We start from the raw sequence: 20,756 nt of genomic DNA on the forward strand, positions 1-20,756 counted from the left end.
TATGCCTGAAACCAAGTTTACCATATATTTTAACTAGAACTTAAATTAAAACTTGAAAAGAAAAAAAAATGACATCTAAGCTGAAACCCGAGGGAAGACTATTCCAGCACAAGAAAATAAGATGGGCGAAAGCCCAAAGGTGAAAAAGTATCTAGATCTTCTAAATAATTGTAAGTATAAGTGGGGCATAGGATGTAAAATGGAGAGGAAGGTCCATGAATCAGGGGAGACATCAAGGGTCTTCAGGCCCTAGGAAGATGTGTAGAGTTTATCCTGAAAGGAATGAGAAACCCCTGAAGGATTTTTCAGGTAGAGTGACAAAATCAGATATGGTTTGTAGAAAGCCCATTCTCTCTGGAGTGAAACCAGAGGGCAGGTGGGTATGCCTGTAGGCAAGAATGACTGCCCATATTTAAGTGATAAATGAGTATCGTGAATGAAGGCAGTGGCAGCTGGGACTGAGGACAGTGGGTAAATAAAGAGAAATGGGTAAATTTTAGTTACATCGACAAAGTAAAATCACCAGGATTTGGTAGTGTTTGGATGCATGCGAGGAGGAAGAAAAATGGGTCTATAATGGCACCCAGATTTCTCACCAGACCAGCTGATGGCGATAATGATTTCAGCATTAGGTATGCTTTCCACCAATTCCACATCCTTTTTTCCAATAGCCATGCTTTTCAAGATATTGGGGAAATATGCTAAAGATTTACTTGACCTGTGAAATCTTTGGATGGATTAATGTCACAATGTCCACATGAATACCACAAGAGTTTTGTGAAGAAACAACTCCAACCTAGCTTCAAAGTATATGTATTGGTATACAGTTATGGTATTGTTGCTCAAATTATATGTTTAAATGAATGGTTTTAAGATGCAGCTGTAACACATGACTGATCCTGCTACTGCTACATGCAAACACTTCATAACATACTATGATTTGTGTGTGTGTGTGTGTGTATGCATGTCATACTTTGGTTGCTCTTCGAATACAGCAAGCTGAAGAAAAAAGATAAATCCCTCATTCACTCAAATAAGAGCTGGTCACATGTCCACACCTAGATGTCAATTTGGCTAGGGAAGTAGTCTTAGCTAGCAAGCTACTTTCGAGAACGACTGCATATTAAGGATTAAAGGGACATACGAATTTTGTCAGTATGATATCTATTTTGCCACAGCCCATGCTCAAGTCTCTTCCCGCAAGGTGCTGGTAATTGCCTCTTCAGAACTCCTTAAATAGCTAGAACATTAGTTCCAGACTTGATATGACTCCTCCATACCAGTGAACACCAAGTAATTTTTCATAAATTCAACAAATTTATTGATCACTTATTATGTGTCAGCAAGCATGTATTAGGCTAAGTGTATAAAGGTGAACAGCGTTTGCATCATGATGTCCAAGAACTTACAGTCTGGCAGAGGGGATAGTAAACTTACTATGAATGGCCAGGTTGTAACGGTTTTAGGTTTTGTGGGGGTCACGTGTGGCCTTTGTTGCATCTGCCTCTTTGTTTTAAGGTTTGTGGGGTTTGTGGGGGGTTTTTACCACCCTTAAAAACGTAAAATACATTCTTAGCTTGAGGTCCATGCCAAAAAAAAATGTGTGAGGAGGATCTGGCTCTGGTTTTCTGGTTTGCTGACTCCTGGTCTAGTTAACACAGTCGGAGAAAGGCAAGACTGGACAAAGTGCACAGAAATCGGCGACAATGATTGACTAAAAGCTCCTCACTGCTTAAGAACAAGCAAAGGCAAGCTTTTGTTTATATTTGATGAGTTTTGTAAACAGTTCATTATGTAGGTCAAAGCTTTATATCATGAATTTTTAAAAGTATGTCACTTAAAATAATAAAAAAGTATATGTATTGGATTCGTGCTTATATAATAAAACTTTTTAAAAAGAAACCTCTCCCCCCCTCCCCCCGTTGCAGACAAATCTTTGGTATCCCATGGCAGAAAGCACAGGCATTTGCAAATATTCAGTTGAAACTGCCATTTTTGTGCATTATAAGCAGTTAAATATTGGATATGTCATGATTCCATCTCACACTAGAAGATCAACGTTGGAATACTGCATCATTTTCAAAGTCTACAAACCAGAGCTTACCAATTTCATTCAATTAATCCATCTTTCTGCTTACCAACAAATGGAGTGGGAAAACCTGACCAGCATCTCAGCATTTGTCCTCCTGGGGCTTTCCAAGCAGCCAGAGCAGCAGGAAGTCCTCTTTGGGCTGTTTCTGCTCATGTACCTGGTCACAGTGGGCGGCAACCTCCTCATCATTCTGGCCATCATTGCTGATGCCCACCTCCACACGCCCATGTACTTCTTCCTGGCCAACCTCTCTCTTGCCGATGCCTGCTTTGTGTCCACCACAGTCCCCAAGATGCTGGCAAACATATGGATCCAGAATCAGGCCATCTCATATGCAGGGTGTCTATCGCAACTGTATTTTTTCATGCTGTTTGTGATGCTGGAGGCATTCCTCTTGGCTGTCATGGCCTACGATCGATATGTGGCCATATGCTACCCGCTCCATTACGTCATGGTCATGAGCCCTGGGCTCTGTGTCTTCCTAGTTTCTGCATCCTGGATTATGAATGCCCTCCACTCCCTCCTACACACACTCTTGATGAACAATCTGTCCTTCTGTGCCGAACGCAAGATCCCACACTTCTTCTGCGACATCAACCCACTTCTGAGTCTGTCCTGCACGGATCCCTTCATTAATGAGCTGGTGATTTTCACTGTCGGGGGCCTTGCAGGACTGGTTTGTGTGCTTTGCCTGATAATCTCTTATGCACATATTTTCTCGACCATCCTGAAGATCCCCTCAATTCAGGGGAAGCAGAAAGCCTTTTCCACCTGCAGCTCTCATCTCTCTGTGGTTTCTCTATTCTTTGGGACTTCCTTTTGTGTTTACTTCAGTCCCCCCTCGACCCGCTCAGCACAGAAGGGCACAGTTGCATCAGTGATGTACACAGTAGTAACCCCAGTGCTGAATCCCTTTATCTATAGCTTGAGGAACAGAGACATCAAGTCTTCCTTGAGAAAGCTAATTTGGGTTAGCAAAATCCCTTCCCCTTAGCAGTGGTGACTTCACATCCAATATGGGGATCTCCACTTAATTGCATTCACCATATAAGCACTAAGGAATGAGAGAAAATGGAGACCTCACTTTCAGGACCTGTGATCTGAACTTGAAATCTTCATGCCTAACCTACAGGACTTTCTCCAAACATACCCATCATCAGGCCAATATCATTCATTAACTTAATTTCTTACAATCATAATGCCCTAAAATCACAGCGATTCAGATTTATAATATAATAAAGGATGTACTTGAATACTTCTGAAACAACTCGTGACCAAAATAAGGAAATATTGGTTGCGCTATTGTATGTGTCCAAGAATAAGCTTCAGGGAAAGATAACTTTCCCCCACCATCACTGTGACCTTGGTGACTTGGATTCCTACCAACAGTGTTTTTGACACTGGGAATCCCCATATCTGTGAAGTCCCCATGCTGAGATAATAGAACCCGGGACTGGAAAGGAAGGGTTTGACAGGGTGGAGTCCTTAGGTAGACCTACTGTAACATTTTACCAGGCATCCGAGACCCCCATCCCTCTTAACATCTTAAATTATGAAAATTGTTACTTTCATGAAGATTTAATTTTTATTTTTGGGGAAAGTTTTTCCAAGTCAATTTCATCTTTGCAATACCAATGCTTACCATTTGGCACAACGCCTGGCACCATTAATATGTGCTAAACCCCAATGCCATGGTTGCACTCATAAAGTTAGGGACCAGGAAAGAATGATCTTATGGACAGTTCATAGTCTCTTAGCTGAATGATTGAAACCCCCTCCTAGATGTTCCTCAGTCCCTAATCTCTCCCCATCCCATCTATTCTGCACACCACAATCATATTAACCTTCATTGAATATGACTACCACCCTATTAGAAATCTCCAGGGGCTTTATACTGCCTGCAGAATAAAGTTCAAACTTATTTATTCAGGACCACCTTCACCAGCTCATAACAAATATGGTTTGCAGCCCACACTGTTCTATATTGCTCCCAAGATCAACTCAGGCCAATATTTTCATAACTTACTGATTATTGTTGAGCTTTACCAAAAAGGACTTGGAGAGCTAAGTCACCAAGAGTTTTGACAAATACATGTATAATAAGGTACACCCTAACCAATTAGACGCCATAAGAAAATAAAAAGCTACCATGGGGTACTATTTTTTGTTCTTGCCTATTTCCCTTTAGGTATCTGGCTGCATGCTTAATGACATAGGTTGTGTTTACTGTAGATAATATCTCCTCCAGTAGAAGTCAATTTCTGATGGCCAGCTCCCTTGATCCCCATTTGTCTTACAGTAAGCTTACATACTATCTTCTGACAATAAAAGTTAGTACAGCAAAGTGGTAAACTTTGGCTCTACAGTTAGATAGATAGACTGCAGCAAGTTCAAATCTTAGCTCTGCTGCTTGTAAGCTGTGTGACCCTGGGAAATTACTTAACCTTTCAAAGCAGATATAAACTACCTTATTGTGTTGTCAGGAAGTTTAAATACGGTAATGTATGTTAAAGCATTGTTTGTGATATTTAAGTGAGATATTCGTATAAGTATATAAAGGGTGAATGCCTAGTACATGGTTTTGTTTGTTTGTTTGTTTGTTTGTTGTTGTTGCTGTTGTTTTAGTAGGCTCCACGCCCAACATGGGGCTTGAATGTGATGACTCTGAGATTAAGAGTCACACGCTCTAGTGACTGAGCCAACTGGGTGCCCCTAGGATATATAGTATGTTGTCAATAAATGTTAACCGCCGTGGCAGTAGTCCTTATTAAAATTAAATCTGAGCAGCAGTAGTTAATGCAAATTCGCTCACAAGAACTTAAGGGGTCACCCATGGCCTGCTCTGTGAAACTAGATGGGATCCTGTGTTTCAACCATCCTTTTTAAGAACATTTTGGGTTTAATGTAGAATCACCTACTTGCTGGGATTCATGTGCAGGGATGATTTCAGTCTACCTTTGAAACCATGCTTACCAGCTACTTAAACTTAGAGTAAAACTTTACCAGCTAACTTAAAATACATAAGTGTGTACTATCTCATATGCTCTCCTAATTCATTGACAGACGTGCGTCTTCCACTGCTTAAATATTCACCAATATTTTTAGTTCCAGCTTTTAACTTAAATTATGTTACTCTTCCATATTTATATTTTGTCTGTGAATGTCTTTGTAACAACACAGTTTACACATTTGTCATAATTATACCCTCTGAGGTACGTCAATACACCCTCACACCATAGTTTTGTCAAATGTTGCCCTACAGTGCTGTTTGAGGATTAATTCAAAATTTTGAATATTAAAAAATATCATTTCCACAAGCATTACTTTCTCATATGATTTACTCTCTTAGCCTACATTCTTAAAAATAAATCCATCCACATGCACATATGGATAGTTTTAAAGTTCTGTCCTATACTGCCCATTTGCCATGAAACTATAACTGTTTACCCATCGTCCCACCAATAATGTTTCACTATTGTTATTCATTTTACTAGCTTGGTAAATATGTAATAACATAGTATAATTGTGGGTATGGATTATTATTCTTCTGTAAGCATTGAAATCTGAGAATTATTTAATAAAAGGCAATAAACGCTTGGGAATAAATCTAGCCAAGATGTGAAAGACTTCTACTCTGAAGACTACCCCACCTTATTATTTGTTTGAAGTAAATAGGTGTCTCTTAGCCCTCTGTGTGCCTTCTTTGGAAAATGTCATCATGTCTTCTGCCCACTTTTTAACTGGATTATTTGTTTTTGGATATTAAGTTTTAAACTTCTTTATATATTTTGATACTAACCCTTTATCAGGAATGTCATTTACAAACATCTTCTCCCATTCATAGATTGTTTCCTTCACTGTGTGGAAGCTTTTTATTTATTTATTGAATATTTTTGATATTCAAATATTCAATATTGAATATTGAATATTGAACTTATTTTTTTAAGTTTATTGATTTACTTTGAGAGAGACAGAGACAGCGTGAGCAGGGGAGGGCCAGAGTGAGGGGGAGAGAGAGAATCCCAAGCAGGCTCCACACTGTCAGCACAGAGCCTGATGCGGGGCTCAAACTCACAAAATCGTGAGATCATGACCCGAGCTGAAACTGAGAGTCAGCCACTTAACGGACTGAGCCACCCAGGCGCCCCAGAAGCTTTTTATTTTGATGAAGTCCCAATAGTTTATTTTGTTTTTGTTTCCCTTGCCTCAGGAGACATATCTAGAAAAAAGTTACTATGGTCAATGTCAAAGAGGTTACTGCCTGCATTTTCTTCTAGAATTTGATGGTTTCCTGTCTCCCATTTAGGTCTAATGAACATAGGGCAGAAATAAAAGAGAGGCAAACCAAAAAACAGACTCTTAACTATAGAGAACAAACTGATGGTTGCTGGAGGGGAGGTGGGCAGGGGGATGGGTTAAATAGGTGATGGGTATTAAGGAAGGCACTTGTGATAACCACTGGGTGTTGTGTGTAAGTGATGAATCACTAAATTCTACACTTGAAACAAATATTACACTGTATGTCAACTAACAGGAATTTAAATAAAATTTGGAGAAAGAAAAAAATAATAGTTAAAAGAATAATAAATAAAAATAAAGTGAGCCAAAAAGAAAAATGGAGAAACACAGCATGTTTAAGATTCAGTTGGAGGGGCGCCTGGGTGGCTCAGTCGGCTGAGCGTCCAACTTCGGCTCAGGTCATGATCTCGCAGTCTGCGAGTTTGAGTCCCATGTAGGGCTCTGTGCTGAGAGCTCAGAGCCTGGAGCCTGCTTCAAATTCTGTCTCCCTCTCTCTCTGCCCCTCCCCCACTCGTGCTCTGTCTCTCTCTCCGTGTCAAAAATAAATAAAAACATTTAAAAAAAACTTTTTTTTTTAAAGATTTAGTTGGATATCCACACTTGTGGGAAAAAAATATACCTTGACTTCTACCTCACCAGACATTATAATCCATTCTAGATTACTAACAGATCTAAATGATAAAGCCAAAACAACAAATCACTTCACATAAAGTATAGATGCCCAGGAAGTATGTGTAGCTGCACTATTCACAGTAGCCAGAAATAGAGACTACTAGAACTCAGCAAGGTAGAGTGGATTTCTTTCAGTGGCATAGTCACGCAACAGAGCATTGTACAGCAATGAGCAATCTACAACCACGTGCCGCAATATGGATGAACGTCACATACAATGCTGAGTAAAAGAAACGGACACAAAAGAGTACAACTACGTGCTTCCACTTACATAAAGTACAAATACGGGCAAAACTAAATTATGCTCTTCGGAGTGGTTACTCTTTGCAGAAACAGTGACTGCAGGAGAGCGTGAGGCGTGCGAAGTGCTGACAATGTGTTTTTTTATGCAAGTTCTGGTTTTTCATATTTTGTCAGTTTGTCAAAATTCCTACCGAAATTTTCAAATATTGGTAAATAAGACTCATTTCCCAAGACCCTTCCTAACAGATACAAACATTGGAGCAATTATCCAGGTTCATCTCAACAAGCTGTCATGGGATCGCCTCCCCAAGGCCTCTCCAAAACAGATAGGCAGGCCTGTTGTGCTCCCAGTACACCCCCTTCCTTCATGAACCTGGGACACAGGCTTCAATTCCCAGATGCCGAATTGTCATCAGGGCGTCCACGGCCTTCCACACTGTCTCCTCTTTTACAGGGACTGAAGGTCCAGGCACCAATATCCTCCTTCCCACTGTCGCCGACGGGACAAATTGCCAAGTCCTACTCAGAAAGCAATGTTTTAGGGTCCTTTATGTCTTGATCGAATTGATACCCTATGTGAGAGGAAACGAGGCAGCAGAACCAGAAAATTCTGAGAGCAGCACAGGACAGTGGGTAAGGTCTGCATGTCACAGGTTCATGTTCTCTCTTTTTTCCTCCTTTCTTATCTTCCCTCTTCTCTATTTTCTCTCTCACAAACAGACTCACAAACTTTGACAGAATCTTCATAGAATCAAACCTCTTAGTGTTTAAAGGTAACTAATAACCCCTCCAATCTTTTCAGTGCTCTCCAGTTTTCAAAGTGCTGTCACAAGCTCTGTTGCGTGTCATTCCCGAGCCTGCGAGGAAGGCTTCACGGGTGGGACGGAGAGGCTCGGGGAGGTTGCATGCCCTCCTCAAGGTCCTGCAGCTGGGGAGCAACAGAAGAGGTACCAAAGGCCAGTTTTCCAACATCAAGGAGGGACTACTTTTCCATACCACCCCTATACCCTCCCCCTCCCTGCAGAGCTAACCTGGAAAGGGGTTTCTGTCTTTGAGGCCAGCTGACCATACAAGTGTTCAGAACCCACAGACTCAGAACAGCATTTCTGTACAATCAGAATCACCAGGTGATTGCTAAAAAGGACTTGGTTCTCAAAATAGAGCCAGTCTTTCCAGGAAGGAGACCAGAAAAGCAGCTTTTTGTTTTAAAGTATCACAGGTGATTCTGATGCACACTAAAATGTGGGGGACACTTGCCTTGAGGGCTAGAAAGCAAAGATAGTATTCCCTCTGGGTGTCCTCTGCCTTTCCCCAGCGCTCTTCCCTGCTTCCTTCCTTCCCCCCTGTGGGGCAGATATCCCAGAGGGCCCTGAACCAGGCAAATAGGCTGTGGAGGGACGTTGTTTCTGATGAGGTCTAAGGAGATGGAAGGCCTTTGTCTCCATGGCAGAAACAGAGGGGGTAGCTGGTGTGCTCAGGGTTGGGGTCACTCAGGGAGTTACCACTGTGCTCTTTTTCATTTTAGGCCATTTGGGTGTTCTTGGAGTGATCTCTGGAATGAACCCATCAGTTCCCCATTATTGGTCAACCATTTTTCTAAGAGGAAAGCCGTCTTTCTTTTGCTAGCCTCAAGTTTCCAGGCTTTCTACCTTCTCCCACTTCTAGGCTAACAAAGCAAACCTGTGACTTGAACTCCTGGTCAAAGCCTCGTCCCTGCCACCAAATCACTCCATGACCTTGGCAGATCTTTTCAGCGAAAACTCTCCCTAAGTACTAGGAGAACAAACTATCTCATTCATGGTATTGAACCATAGGTGAATTATATGGTAATAAACCACAGATATGGGAAGTTGTATATACGGAAAGTCTCTAGAGCCTGTGCTAAGGGTACTTCCGTTTTCACGCAAATGCCGAAGGACCACCATATGATTACTCTATGGTTTGGAATCTTAGAGTTAAAAGAGATCTTAACCTTCACCTACTTCCACAAAAGCTGAATCAGCTCTGAAACAACCACTCCGCCTGCATGATAATGTCTGAATGCCTTCTGTGATAGGGAATCCACTCCCCCTTCCCCCACCCCAACCCCCGCACCCCACCCCTCTTCACTGGCAGAGCACTAGCTTCTCTGGGAGATAGCCTGGCTCTTCTCTTTGTCTCTGGTTTACTCCCTAGCTGCTGACTTGGACAAATAACACCCCGTGTATGGGAAGCCCAAGACGATACATTTTGGCACTCATTTCTCCCCCATGTAGACAGCACCGAGGGGCTGGCCACTGACAAGTCTGCCTGTGAGTCACTCTCTGCAGACATAGGCGGGCTGAGACTGCTCTGTTTGAGGTAGAGGGAGAGCCAGGCCCAGGATGGGGAAGAGACTAGGGCCCCTGATGCCTCTTTGTCCTGAGAGCAGGGTTTCCTACTGGAGGAGGTAGGAGATAGAAGTTTGAGAAAATTGTTCAGAATAGAGCTCCCTTTGCAATCACTTCCGGTTAGGCTGAAGAAGTGCTTCCATGCACAGCATTTCATCTCTTTCTCCAAACGTCCATTCGGGTGGGCATTATTCGTCTTCTCCCAAGTGTGGCAAACTGCTTGGGACGTGGGCTTTGGAGACAGAAGAAGGGGGCTCGCATTTCCACTTGATCAGTTCCTGGTTGTAACTTGGTCAACTCATTAACCTAAGCCTTAGCCACCTTATCAAGAAATTGGAATATTAGAGTCAATTTGTGATTTTGTGTGAACTAAATACAAAATTTTACAACACGTTTTCTAGCCAGTGCTCAGTAGGAGGTAGTTGTTGGCTCATACGTGTTAAGCTAGCACTTGGACCCAAACTTCTGACTCAAAATATCCTCCCGCTGTACCACCCACACTGGATATGTGGGGATCGAATTTTGTGAAGATAACAAATCTGTTCATTTGCTAAATGCTGGGCCTTCTCCCTTACCCTTCAACTGGAGCTCCAAGCTATTTTAATCCCCTGGGTTACTCCCTGTCCGCACATCTGCATGTGTTTGTTTAGCTGCTACTTTGAATTCATCGTATTCCAGATTGAAATTCCAGAACAGGCCCACTTACCCTGGCACGCTGGTTGATTTTTCGAACAACTGCATTTTATCCGTAGTGTTACTGAAAAGCTCTTGGCGCCGATCACTGTACTTCATTCATTCATTTCAAATGCATGGAATGCCTAATACTCCATACAGTTCAGTTCCACCTTCATACGTTGAGCCTATGCTGTGTCTGGTGCCATGCAAGGCCCTGGGATACAATGATGAAAATGTTCCTGTTCTTGAGGCACTCACAGTCTTGTGGGAAACAGACATTTAAGCAAAATGTAGGGTAGGGCAACTATAAAAGCACAAAGACCAGAAGGTAATAATGTTTCCTACATGTCTCATGTCTTGTCGTGCCTCTATTCCTCCTTTAACTGATTTCTTTTCCATTAAATGAATAGTGTCTAATGTAGAATTTTAATTTCTGTAATGATTTTGAAGCCATATTCTTTGAGAGTTGGATTTTTTTTTTTAGTGGCTGCTCTAGGGTCTCCTATATACACCTTAACATATGAGAAGCAGCTTCAGATCTGTACTAGCTTAATTCCAGTGATCTATAGAAACAATTCTTGTGGAGATCTATTCCCTTTCCCCTCTTTTTTGTACTATTATTGTTATAGGTATAACATCTATTAATGTTAGATGCTATATCTATATATATAGAGAGAGAGATGTAACCCAGTATATATATAAGCATATATATACACATATTTATATAAGCATATAACCCAACAATATATTGTCATAATTATGACTTTACCTTTCTATAGTCATTTCCTTAGTCAATACAGCTTTGATCCCACTGACATCCCTTGTCCTGTTATTGACAATATGTTATATATCTATGCACTCTAAGCTTGACAATATACCATTACCTATTATTTCATATACTTGGTTCATAAATCAGTTAAGGCAAGAAAGGAGAAAATAAGCACTTAAGCTGTATTGTATATTTACCTAACTGCCTTTACCACTATTCTTTGTTTCTTGTGTGTGTGCAAATTACCAACTGGGGTCATTTACTTTCAGTTCAAAAACCTCCTTCAGTATTTTTTGTAAGTAAGGCAGGACTGGTAAGAACAAATTCTCTCAGTTTTGTTGACCTGAGAAGTATTTTATACTGTCTTCATTTTGAAGAGGAGCTTCACTGGACATGGGATTCTTGTTTTATGGGATTTGGGGGTTTGATTGTTTTGTTTTAACTTTAAATATATTATCCCAGTGCCTTCTGGCCCCCATTGTTTCTGCTAGGTCAACTGTTAATGTCATCAGGGTTTCTGTATAAATAGATATTTGTTTCTTTCAGCTTTCAGGATTTCTCCTTGTCTTCACCTTTCAGATTTTTTATGGTGGTGAGTCTGTTTGTGGGTCTCTCTCTGTTTATCCTACTTGGAATTTGTTGAGCTTCTAGATGTGTAAGTATTTTTCAATAAATTTGGGAAGTTTTCACTAATTATGTCTTCAAACATTTTTCTGCTCCTCTCTTTTGCTCTCTCTCCTCCTTCCAGTACTCCCGCTACATATATGTTGGTGTGCTTAATGGTGTCCCACATTTCCCTGAGGCTCTCTTCATTTTTCTTCATTTTCTCTCTTTTTTCGGCTTGCATCAATCTATCTATAGGATTACTAATCCTCTGCCATTCGAACTCACTGTTGAGCCCTTCCAGGGACTTTTTTGTTTTAATTATGACACTTTTCAACTCCACAATTTCCCTGTGATTATGTTTTAAAATTCCTTCCTCCTGTTGATAGTCTTGATTTGATAGGCATTGTCATAATACCTTCTTTTACTCCTTTATTGTTTTTAATTTTTTAATGAGTATTTATTTTTGAGAGAGAGAGAGAGAGCATGAGCAGGGGAGGGGGAGAGAAAGAGGGAGACACAGAATCCGAAGCAGGCTCCAGGGTCTGAGCTGTCAGCACAGGGCCCGACGTGGGGCTGGAACTCAGGAACGGTGTGATCATGACTTGAGACGAAGTTGGACACTTAACTGACTGAGCCACCCAGACGCCCCTTCTTTTACTTCTTTAAACATGTTTTCCTTTAGTTCTATGGACATTTTTTTTGAAGTTGCCTTTTAATTTTTTTTAAGTTTTATTTTAATTCCATTTAGTAAACATACAGTGTATTATTAGTTTCAGGTATACAATATAGTGATTCAACATTTCCATACCACCCCTGGTGCTCACCACAAGTGCATTCCTTAATCCCCATCACCTATTTCAACCATCGCCCCATCTACCTCCCCTTTGCTTATCAGCAGTTCTCTATAATTAAGGGTCTGTCTTCTAATTTGTCTCTTTTTCTCTCTCTTCTTTTCCTTTTGCTCATTTGTCTGGTTTCTTAAATTCCACATATGAGTGAGATCATATAGTATTTGTCTTTCTCTGACTGACTTATTTCACTTAGCATAATATTCTCTAGCTCCATCCACGTTGTTGCAAATGGCAAGATTTCATTCTTTTTTATGGAGGAATAATATTCCATAGCATATATATATTATATATATGCATATATATATATTATATATATATATATATCACATCTTCTTTATCTATTCATCAGTCAATGACACTATTCATCTTTCATTCTAGCCTTAATACACTCTTTTATTTTTAGAGTCCTGGATATTTCACAGAGCAAGTGTCTCCTCACTCTGTTTTTTCTACATTTTCTTAGCTTATTTTCATGCTTATTTGTAGATGACATTTAGATTATCTTTTATTTCTTAAAAACCGTGTTAGAATTTTATGTTTCAATACATTAAATTTAGATTAATTCAAGGGAATATGCACCAGTGTCACAAATTTATCTTTCTGTTTGGTACCATGGTATATCTATTCTTAAATGTACACATCATGCCTCACTGGAGATGGTGAAGGTCCAGTCTGATTCCTGTTAACATCTCAATGCATAGATCTGTTTGGTGATAGTGTGGGTGCAATTGTTTCACCTCAGCTTCTATCCTGCTTCTGATGATTGTCTACATGTAATGACAATAGGCAATGTTTCTTGACTGCTCACTGCAGACAAGGGCTCTGTGTTAAGCACATTATGACTTAATTTTCACGTGAAGAAATGGGCTATTAAAGAGCATGAATGATTTACCAGACAACTGACCGGTGGTAGCACTCGGGCTGGAATTCAAGTGTTCTGACAATGCAATCTTACTAACTACATGATATGACTACATGAGTGCCATTAGTTTGGGGTCCACGTATTGTGTGATTGTCCAGTCCAATGTAAGCCCTTTTTATTCCTAATGGCCTATCCGTTGATTGTCTTAGATTTCCCAGATAAATTCTCATTTCAGCAAATAATTATTTTTCTTTCTCTTTTCCAATACTTTTGCTTACTCTTTTTTGTTCTCTTGTGTAATGCCCATTTTTATAATGTACATAAAATATCATTGAAACACCTATGCAATATGCACTACATATCATCTTTAAGCACCGCAAGAGTATTTAAGACAATAGGATTTCATACATGACACAGACATAATTCCTAGAACATTGAGTATGCCAAATTAGCAGTTGCTGGAATGATTAAGGTTCATAAACATTTTCCATGTTCTGTTTCTGTGTCTGTTATTTCTTTCTTGTTTAAAAAAAAGTATAAAATTGAGTCTATTTTAATGATATTTTTATAAAATTAAGATAATTTTAATGCTAAGAAAATAATTTATTTTGCTCATCTGAATGTACTTATTCAATAGAGGACACTTAGCAGACATTTGGTGGTACTGATATTGTAGACAGTTGGGGAAATGGATGGAGGCAACCAGACTAGAATCTCTGACTTCCTACTCCTGGGGATTTCAGAGAGTCCTGAGCAGCAGCAAGTCCTGTTCTGGATGTTCCTGTCCATGTACCTGGTCACAGTGGTGGGAAATGTGCTCATCATCCTGGCCATCAGCTTTGATCCCCGCTTGCACACTCCCATGTACTTCTTCCTGGCCAACCTCTCCTTCACCGACCTTTTCTTTGTCACCAACACAATCCCCAAGATGTTGGTGAACCTTCAGTCCCAGAACAAAGCCATCTCCTATGCGGGGTGTCTGACACAGCTCTATTTCTTGGTCTCCTTGGTGACACTGGACAATCTCATCCTGGCTACGATGGCCTATGACCGCTATGTGGCTATCTGCCGCCCCCTCCACTATGTCACAGCCATGAGCCCTGCACTCTGTATTTTGCTCCTCACCTTGTGTTGGTCACTTTCTCTCCTCTATGGCCTCACCCTCACCCTCTTCATGACCAAGGTGACATTCTGTGGTTCCCGGAAGATCCACTACATCTTCTGTGAGATGTATGTTCTGCTGAGGTTGGCCTGTTCCAACACCCAGATCATTCACATAGTGCTGATTACCACAGGCATCTTTATCTTCCTCACCCCCTTTGGGTTCATGATGATATCCTACATTCGTATCGTCAGAACCATCCTCCAAATACCTTCAGCCTCTAGTAAATACAAAGCCTTCTCCACCTGTGCCTCTCATTTGGCTGTGGTCTCTCTTTTCTATGGGACACTTTGTATGGTATATCTGCAGCCTCTCCAATCCTACTCCATGAAGGATTCAGTAGCCACAGTGATGTATGCTGTGGTGACCCCCATGATGAACCCTTTCATCTACAGCCTGAGGAACAAGGACATGCATGGGGCTCTGGGAAGACTGCTTCTAGGTAAAGCCTTCCAGAAGGTGACATGAGGTAATTTTGGAGACTGAAGTGGAGACTGGGAATTTTCTACCACACGCAAGGCATTATCTTATAGGAGACACAGGAGTGATTAGGACATAGCTCCAGCTCAGAATGAGTTTATGTATCCGTGGTGAAGGAAAGGCATGTATGTGTAACTCAAGATCCCCTGATCAAAAAAGCCTTCAAAATAAATAAGGTAACACTAACACTAATACCAGAATTTTGCAAATAAGAACCTTCAACTTATGTGGCCACGGTATCATATTGCCACCATGCTGTGGAATCCATGTAAATGGATTAAACTCACCAACTAAAAGATATACAATGTCTGAATGGATAAAATAAAATTCCCAACTATATCTTACCTATAAGACATAACACTAGAAGTTGAAAGATTGTCATAAAAATCCAAATCTATAGTTAATAGTTTAATAATTATGCTTAACAGAATGTGCTCCTAAGAATTGGACAATGCTTTGCTTAATAAATTGGATACACAAAATGTTGGGCATCTATAATAACAGAGGTCAGACATGGGGCCAAACAGCTGGGAGCATTTGTGGTCCTGGGCCTACATTCCCACCCAAAAGCAACCTCCTGTGCTTGGTAGCACTTTGTCCTTTCAGACACGGCATAAACTCTCCAGTTCGTCAGCATGCGTCATTGCCTTCTCGGCACTGCTTTTCTCAAAAGAAGGTAATATTTTCTGGATTCACTGAAGATACCAAAAATGGAAAAATAATTGTATTTTGGGGGGAAAAACACGAGTGTTTCTTTCTGGAATATACTGTATCCCAACACGTTTAATTAGCAAGCAAAGAGCACCTGTGTCAAACCTATTTTACATTAAATGAATCTTACAATGATCAGTGTAGAAAAAAAGTTATGATATGAAAAGTTTAAGAAGCAAAAAGAAGACTGAAGTTTTTCATTCATTTTTCAATATGATTATAAAATCAACAATGATATTGTGCAATGCTGTTGTATTCAATGAAATAATTGGGCTTCACACTTTTTAGAGATTTTGAGTAGTAAATGATGGTCTTTGGGATTTAGCAAAAATTATGTGCTTCAAACAGAAAGCAGCATTCGTGCTTTGCCACATGAGAATATAAACATTAATAATACCACTGAATTCACTATATTTAATTGTGATGTTGATAAAAGGTTTGATCCTTCCAAAGAAACTTTGGAAAAGATTCCCTATTTGACACAATATCAAGAAATTAGTTATATATTTATTAGAGGAAAAAAAACTTCAAAATTTTAATGTTAGCTGGTCAAAATTAGTAAGTCTACTACAAACTGCACTCTGATAGTATTAGTGATAATATCAAACTTGTTTTTAAAAATTAAACCCAGGGTGTCTGGCTGGCTCAGTTTGGTAGAGTATGTGACTCTTGGTCTCAGGGTTGTGAGTTTGAGCCTCACGTTGGGTGTAGAGATTACTTAAAATAAATGAATAAAATTAAAAAAAATAAATCCAAAGTGACAATATTTTCCATGACACCTAACGTGAGTCATTTATTATAATATTTTTCAATGCTAAAATTTCAAAACTAAAAGACTTAATAGAATAGTAATTATATCATAAACTGAATACGTTCCCATGAATTGAACCAGCTGGCCAGTGCTCCACTTTAAAAATTGAATAAACAATATGGTAGCCTTTGGCACTATGTGGAGGTCAGACATGGGACCAAAAAAGGTTTTGGAAATGTTTAAAGAAAATGAGTTACTCATGTACACAATAAGTTTTTAAAAACCTCTCCTATCACTTGTGAAGATTTGATTCAATACATGGGATTATCTTGACATGCAAATCATGTCTGAATACATTGTGAATACTTCTCTGCAAATACAGTCACAAATAATTGCACAAATATGTCATTCAATTGACTGATTCCTTTTGAAAAAACTGTACTTTGAAAACATAATTTGGCAAAGAATAATGCAAACTACTCATCATAGTTAAAATACATTTACAGGAATGAAAATAATGACTGCTCTACATATACAAAATTAAGGAGCTGAATGATGAGTTCTTGTAAAATGTTCATTTATTCCCAATTTTATGACAATAAAATAACATTATATGTTATATGAACATATTAGTTTACCTTTCCCAATTAATACACTAAATGAAGAGCAAAAATTCAAGTTAATGGAACACTGTGCAATATAATACTGAAAAATATTATGACAACATTGGAATATTAGAATTCTACTTATGCCTCCAGAAAAGTGATCCTAATTATATAAATGTTTGTGCAAAGATTTGATCCATATTCAAAGTGCATGTGGTTGTGAACAGATCTTGTATTATTAAACAGGAAAAAAAATCTAAATATCACTCCCAGTTAATGGACCCAATCCTAAATTCTCCACTAAACAACTCAAGATAAAACAAAGGACTTCACACTGACATCTTGGTCAGAAGAAAAGATGCCAGGTTTTGCTTCCAAATCAAAGGAGTTACAAAATACAATAATGTATTTAATAATTATTTCTATTTTCATTTATAATTTATTCAATATCAAAGTTAAAATATCATCTCCAGTGGCATATAGTTTTGAGCTATGATAGAGGCATATTCCATATATTAATAAAATAAAAAATCTTTGATCATATTTCTGCAGTTGATTATTTATTTATTTATTTATTTAGAGAGTGTGTGTGTGTGCACATGTGAGAGGGTGAGAGAGAGAGAGGGAGAGAGAGAGAAACCCAAGCAGGCTCTGCATTGTCAGCACGGAGCCTGATGCAGGGCCCAAACTCACAAACCATGAGATCATGACCTGAGCCAAAATCAAGAGTCGGATGCTTAACCAACTGAGCCACCCAAGCATCCTTGCGGTAAGCGTCTGGCTTACTTAACACTCATGTACATTGCCTGCTTGGCCACTGGAATATGGGCTTACTATTCTTGTTCTACACTTTATGATTATATCACAATTCAATCAGAAAAATGAAGATATGAAAGAAATATGTGAAAGCATGATCTGACAAATGACTAGAACTGGACAGAATGCACCACTACAATGGAGGGAGTACAGTTTGGCAGTTTCAAGATGCAGTATAATGTAGTCATGAGGATCTTGGGCTACACACCAAACTGGGTTCCAATCTTAACTTCTTATGTGATGTTGGGCAGTAAATTAACCTTTCTATCATTTTACCTACAGAATGAGGATGACCATAGGACCAGCATCATAGAGGTGGTAGACTAATAGAAAAGTGCCTGACACATTCAAAAGCACCCAGCAAGTGTTTGCTACTTATTCTCTTTTGTAAAGAACAATTTTTCTGATCTGGCTCAAAAAATAAAATTAAAATCAAAGGATAGAATGAGGTGAGCATATGGATGGAGAGAAGGAAATAAGAAGTGCTTTTATTCATAGTGGAGAGTGAGGTGTATAGAGAAGTTGAGAACTCCAGGATTCTCTGTGTTCTGTGAGAAAGAAAGGTTGGATTTTATTCTTTCTTCACTTGAGTGCATCACTGAGGATTCTTGAGCAGGAAGAAAAGCAATGATGACAGTGATGTTGGAAGAAGACAATTTCGGAATTGAAACGAATAATAGATGTTTTGCACAAAGGTATATAAGTCTTATTTTCAAACTTCAATTCCACCTGGCAAAAGGGAAATATGGATTCACATCAAACTGGTTTCCTGCCCCCAACTCTACCTGAAATCAGCTAAGTAGATACCATATTTTCATATTTGCCTTTAGCATAGGGTTTTTATCTGAACAGAAAATTTGATAGCTTTAAAATTAATGGAAAAAAAAACACTGATTTAGAGTCATATTCCATTATCAACATTACTATACCCACTGAATTAAATAATGTAAAAATCCAAATTGTTACCATTTTAGAGAGAAAGATACTTTCTTTCCAAAAGAGTCCAAAAGACTCTTCCCAGGGCTCCCTTCATGTCTCTGTTCCTCAGACTTTGGATGAAGGGATTCAGCACGGGGGTGATCACAGTGTACATCATGGCCAAGACAGTCTCCTCAACAGCAGAATTATTAGCTGATGGACACAAGTAGAGACCGATAACTGTCCCATAGAAGAGAGACAGCACGGAGAGGTGGGAGCCACAGGTGGAGAAGGCCTTGCGGATGCCCCTGGCAGAAGGGACCCTGAGGATGGAGGACACAATCCGTGCATAAGACACGAGGATGAGTAGGAATGGGATGACGAGAACGAGCCCTCCCATGATAAATATCACCAACTCATTGACTCGAGTGCCAGAGCAGGCCAGCTTCAGCAGAGCAGACATGTCACAGAAAAAGCGGGGGATTATGTTGTTGGCACAGAAGGACAGCTTGGCCATGAGCAGGGTGTGCAACATGGCATGGGCAGTAGTCAGCACCCAGGACAGCACCACCAAGGAGAGACAGAGCTTGGGGCTCATGATGGTGGTGTACTGCAGAGGAAAACAGATGGCCACATAGCGACCATAGGCCATGACAACAATGAGGAAGCTCTCAAGAACTCCAAAAAACAAGTAACAATACATCTGGGCCAGGCAGCTGGCATAGGGGAGGAGCGGGACCTGGCTCTGCATGTTCTGCAGCAGTTTGGGCATTGTGGCAGAGGAGAAGCAGAGGTCAGAGAAGGATTAATTGCTAAGAAACAAATACATGGGCATGTGGAGGTGGGAGTCCAGGCGAATGAGGACGACGATGAGAAGGTTCCCCAGGACAGTGGTAACATACACAGCCAGGAACAGAGCACCGAACAGATTCCACTGCTCTGGTTCGATGGGCAGGCCCAGAAGGAGGAACTCTGAGACCACAGTTTGGTTCCTCTCTATCATTCTGTGACTCTATTATATTTATGAAGAAAATAACAGACCCTAAAATCCAAGTATAAGAAATAAATATATTTCCATTGCAAGTGGCCTATTGTCAAATGGTGGATGAGTGAGAATATAGGCACAGGTGGCAGCTGATTCTATTGAAAATACAAGTCTCCAATGGCCTCCAAGTCTCTAAATCAGATAACATATCACATTTAACACTAATAGTCACTTCTTCCTTTTTAAAACTCTCCCATCTCTTGGCTGTGGTGACACCTCAGTTTCAAGTTTCCCCTATCTCCCTTGGAATGCCTTCACAGAGTCCTTAGAGAACGTCTCCTGTTCAGTCATCGTTTGAATATTGGTGATCCTCAGAATCCTCCTACACTTCCCCTAAATATGACAGTGAATCCCAAGTGTATTTATCCAGCCCACATAGCTCGTCTGGGCTATAGACCTGGGTGTTCAGCTCTCTGATGGCCATCTTCCTGCATGGCTCACTGTTACTCTGAAACCAATCTTTGTGAAATTTAGTTTACTGTCTTCCTTGACCCAGAGGGGCTCCACTCCCAGTAGCTCTAGTTCAGTGACTGACAGTACCTCCTACAAGGTACTCGAGTCAGACCTGAGAGCCGTCCTTGACTCCTTCCTCTCTTCATGCTCCTCACGCATTTACTGTATGTTACCAGTCTCCCTTTCTTCTCACTTCTCGTATACATATCCCACGTACATACACTTCTCGTACGTGGGCTACATATCCCACAGCCACCATTCAGGTCACTTTCCTCACCTGAACCATCACAACAAGTCTGGTCTCTCCACATTTACTTTCACTCCCTTCCATCCCATTGACATTATCCAGAATCATTCTTTTTATAAGTCAAACCTGC

General features: G+C 40.1%; 2 protein-coding genes and 1 pseudogene across 2 annotated transcripts; 2 read left to right on the forward strand and 1 right to left on the reverse strand.

The window, feature by feature from the left end:
- Positions 1 to 2,117: 2,117 nt before the first annotated feature.
- On the forward strand, positions 2,118 to 3,086 carry LOC123604657 (olfactory receptor 1G1-like). Its single transcript, XM_045490989.1, has one exon. It carries the CDS (start codon positions 2,145 to 2,147, stop codon positions 3,084 to 3,086), a length of 942 nt encoding a protein of 313 aa, XP_045346945.1. The 5' UTR covers positions 2,118 to 2,144.
- Positions 3,087 to 14,087: 11,001 nt separating this feature from the next.
- Positions 14,088 to 15,068, forward strand: LOC123604658 (olfactory receptor 1D2-like). Its single transcript, XM_045490991.1, has one exon. The coding sequence runs from the start codon at positions 14,127 to 14,129 to the stop codon at positions 15,066 to 15,068; it is 942 nt and encodes a 313-aa protein (XP_045346947.1). The 5' UTR covers positions 14,088 to 14,126.
- A 3,865-nt stretch (positions 15,069 to 18,933) lies between these two features.
- On the reverse strand, positions 18,934 to 19,884 carry LOC123604228 (annotated as a pseudogene).
- Between the last annotated feature and the right edge of the window lie 872 nt (positions 19,885 to 20,756).

Source organism: Leopardus geoffroyi, chromosome E1 (genome assembly GCF_018350155.1).
Source record: "Leopardus geoffroyi isolate Oge1 chromosome E1, O.geoffroyi_Oge1_pat1.0, whole genome shotgun sequence".
NCBI classification, from domain to species: Eukaryota; Metazoa; Chordata; class Mammalia; order Carnivora; family Felidae; genus Leopardus; species Leopardus geoffroyi.

Coding starts and splice junctions, on each gene's coding strand:
- LOC123604657 (XM_045490989.1), top strand. CDS start 2,145: ATGGAGTGGGAAAACCTGACCAGCATCTCAGCATTTGTCCTCCTGGGG.
- LOC123604658 (XM_045490991.1), top strand. CDS start 14,127: ATGGATGGAGGCAACCAGACTAGAATCTCTGACTTCCTACTCCTGGGG.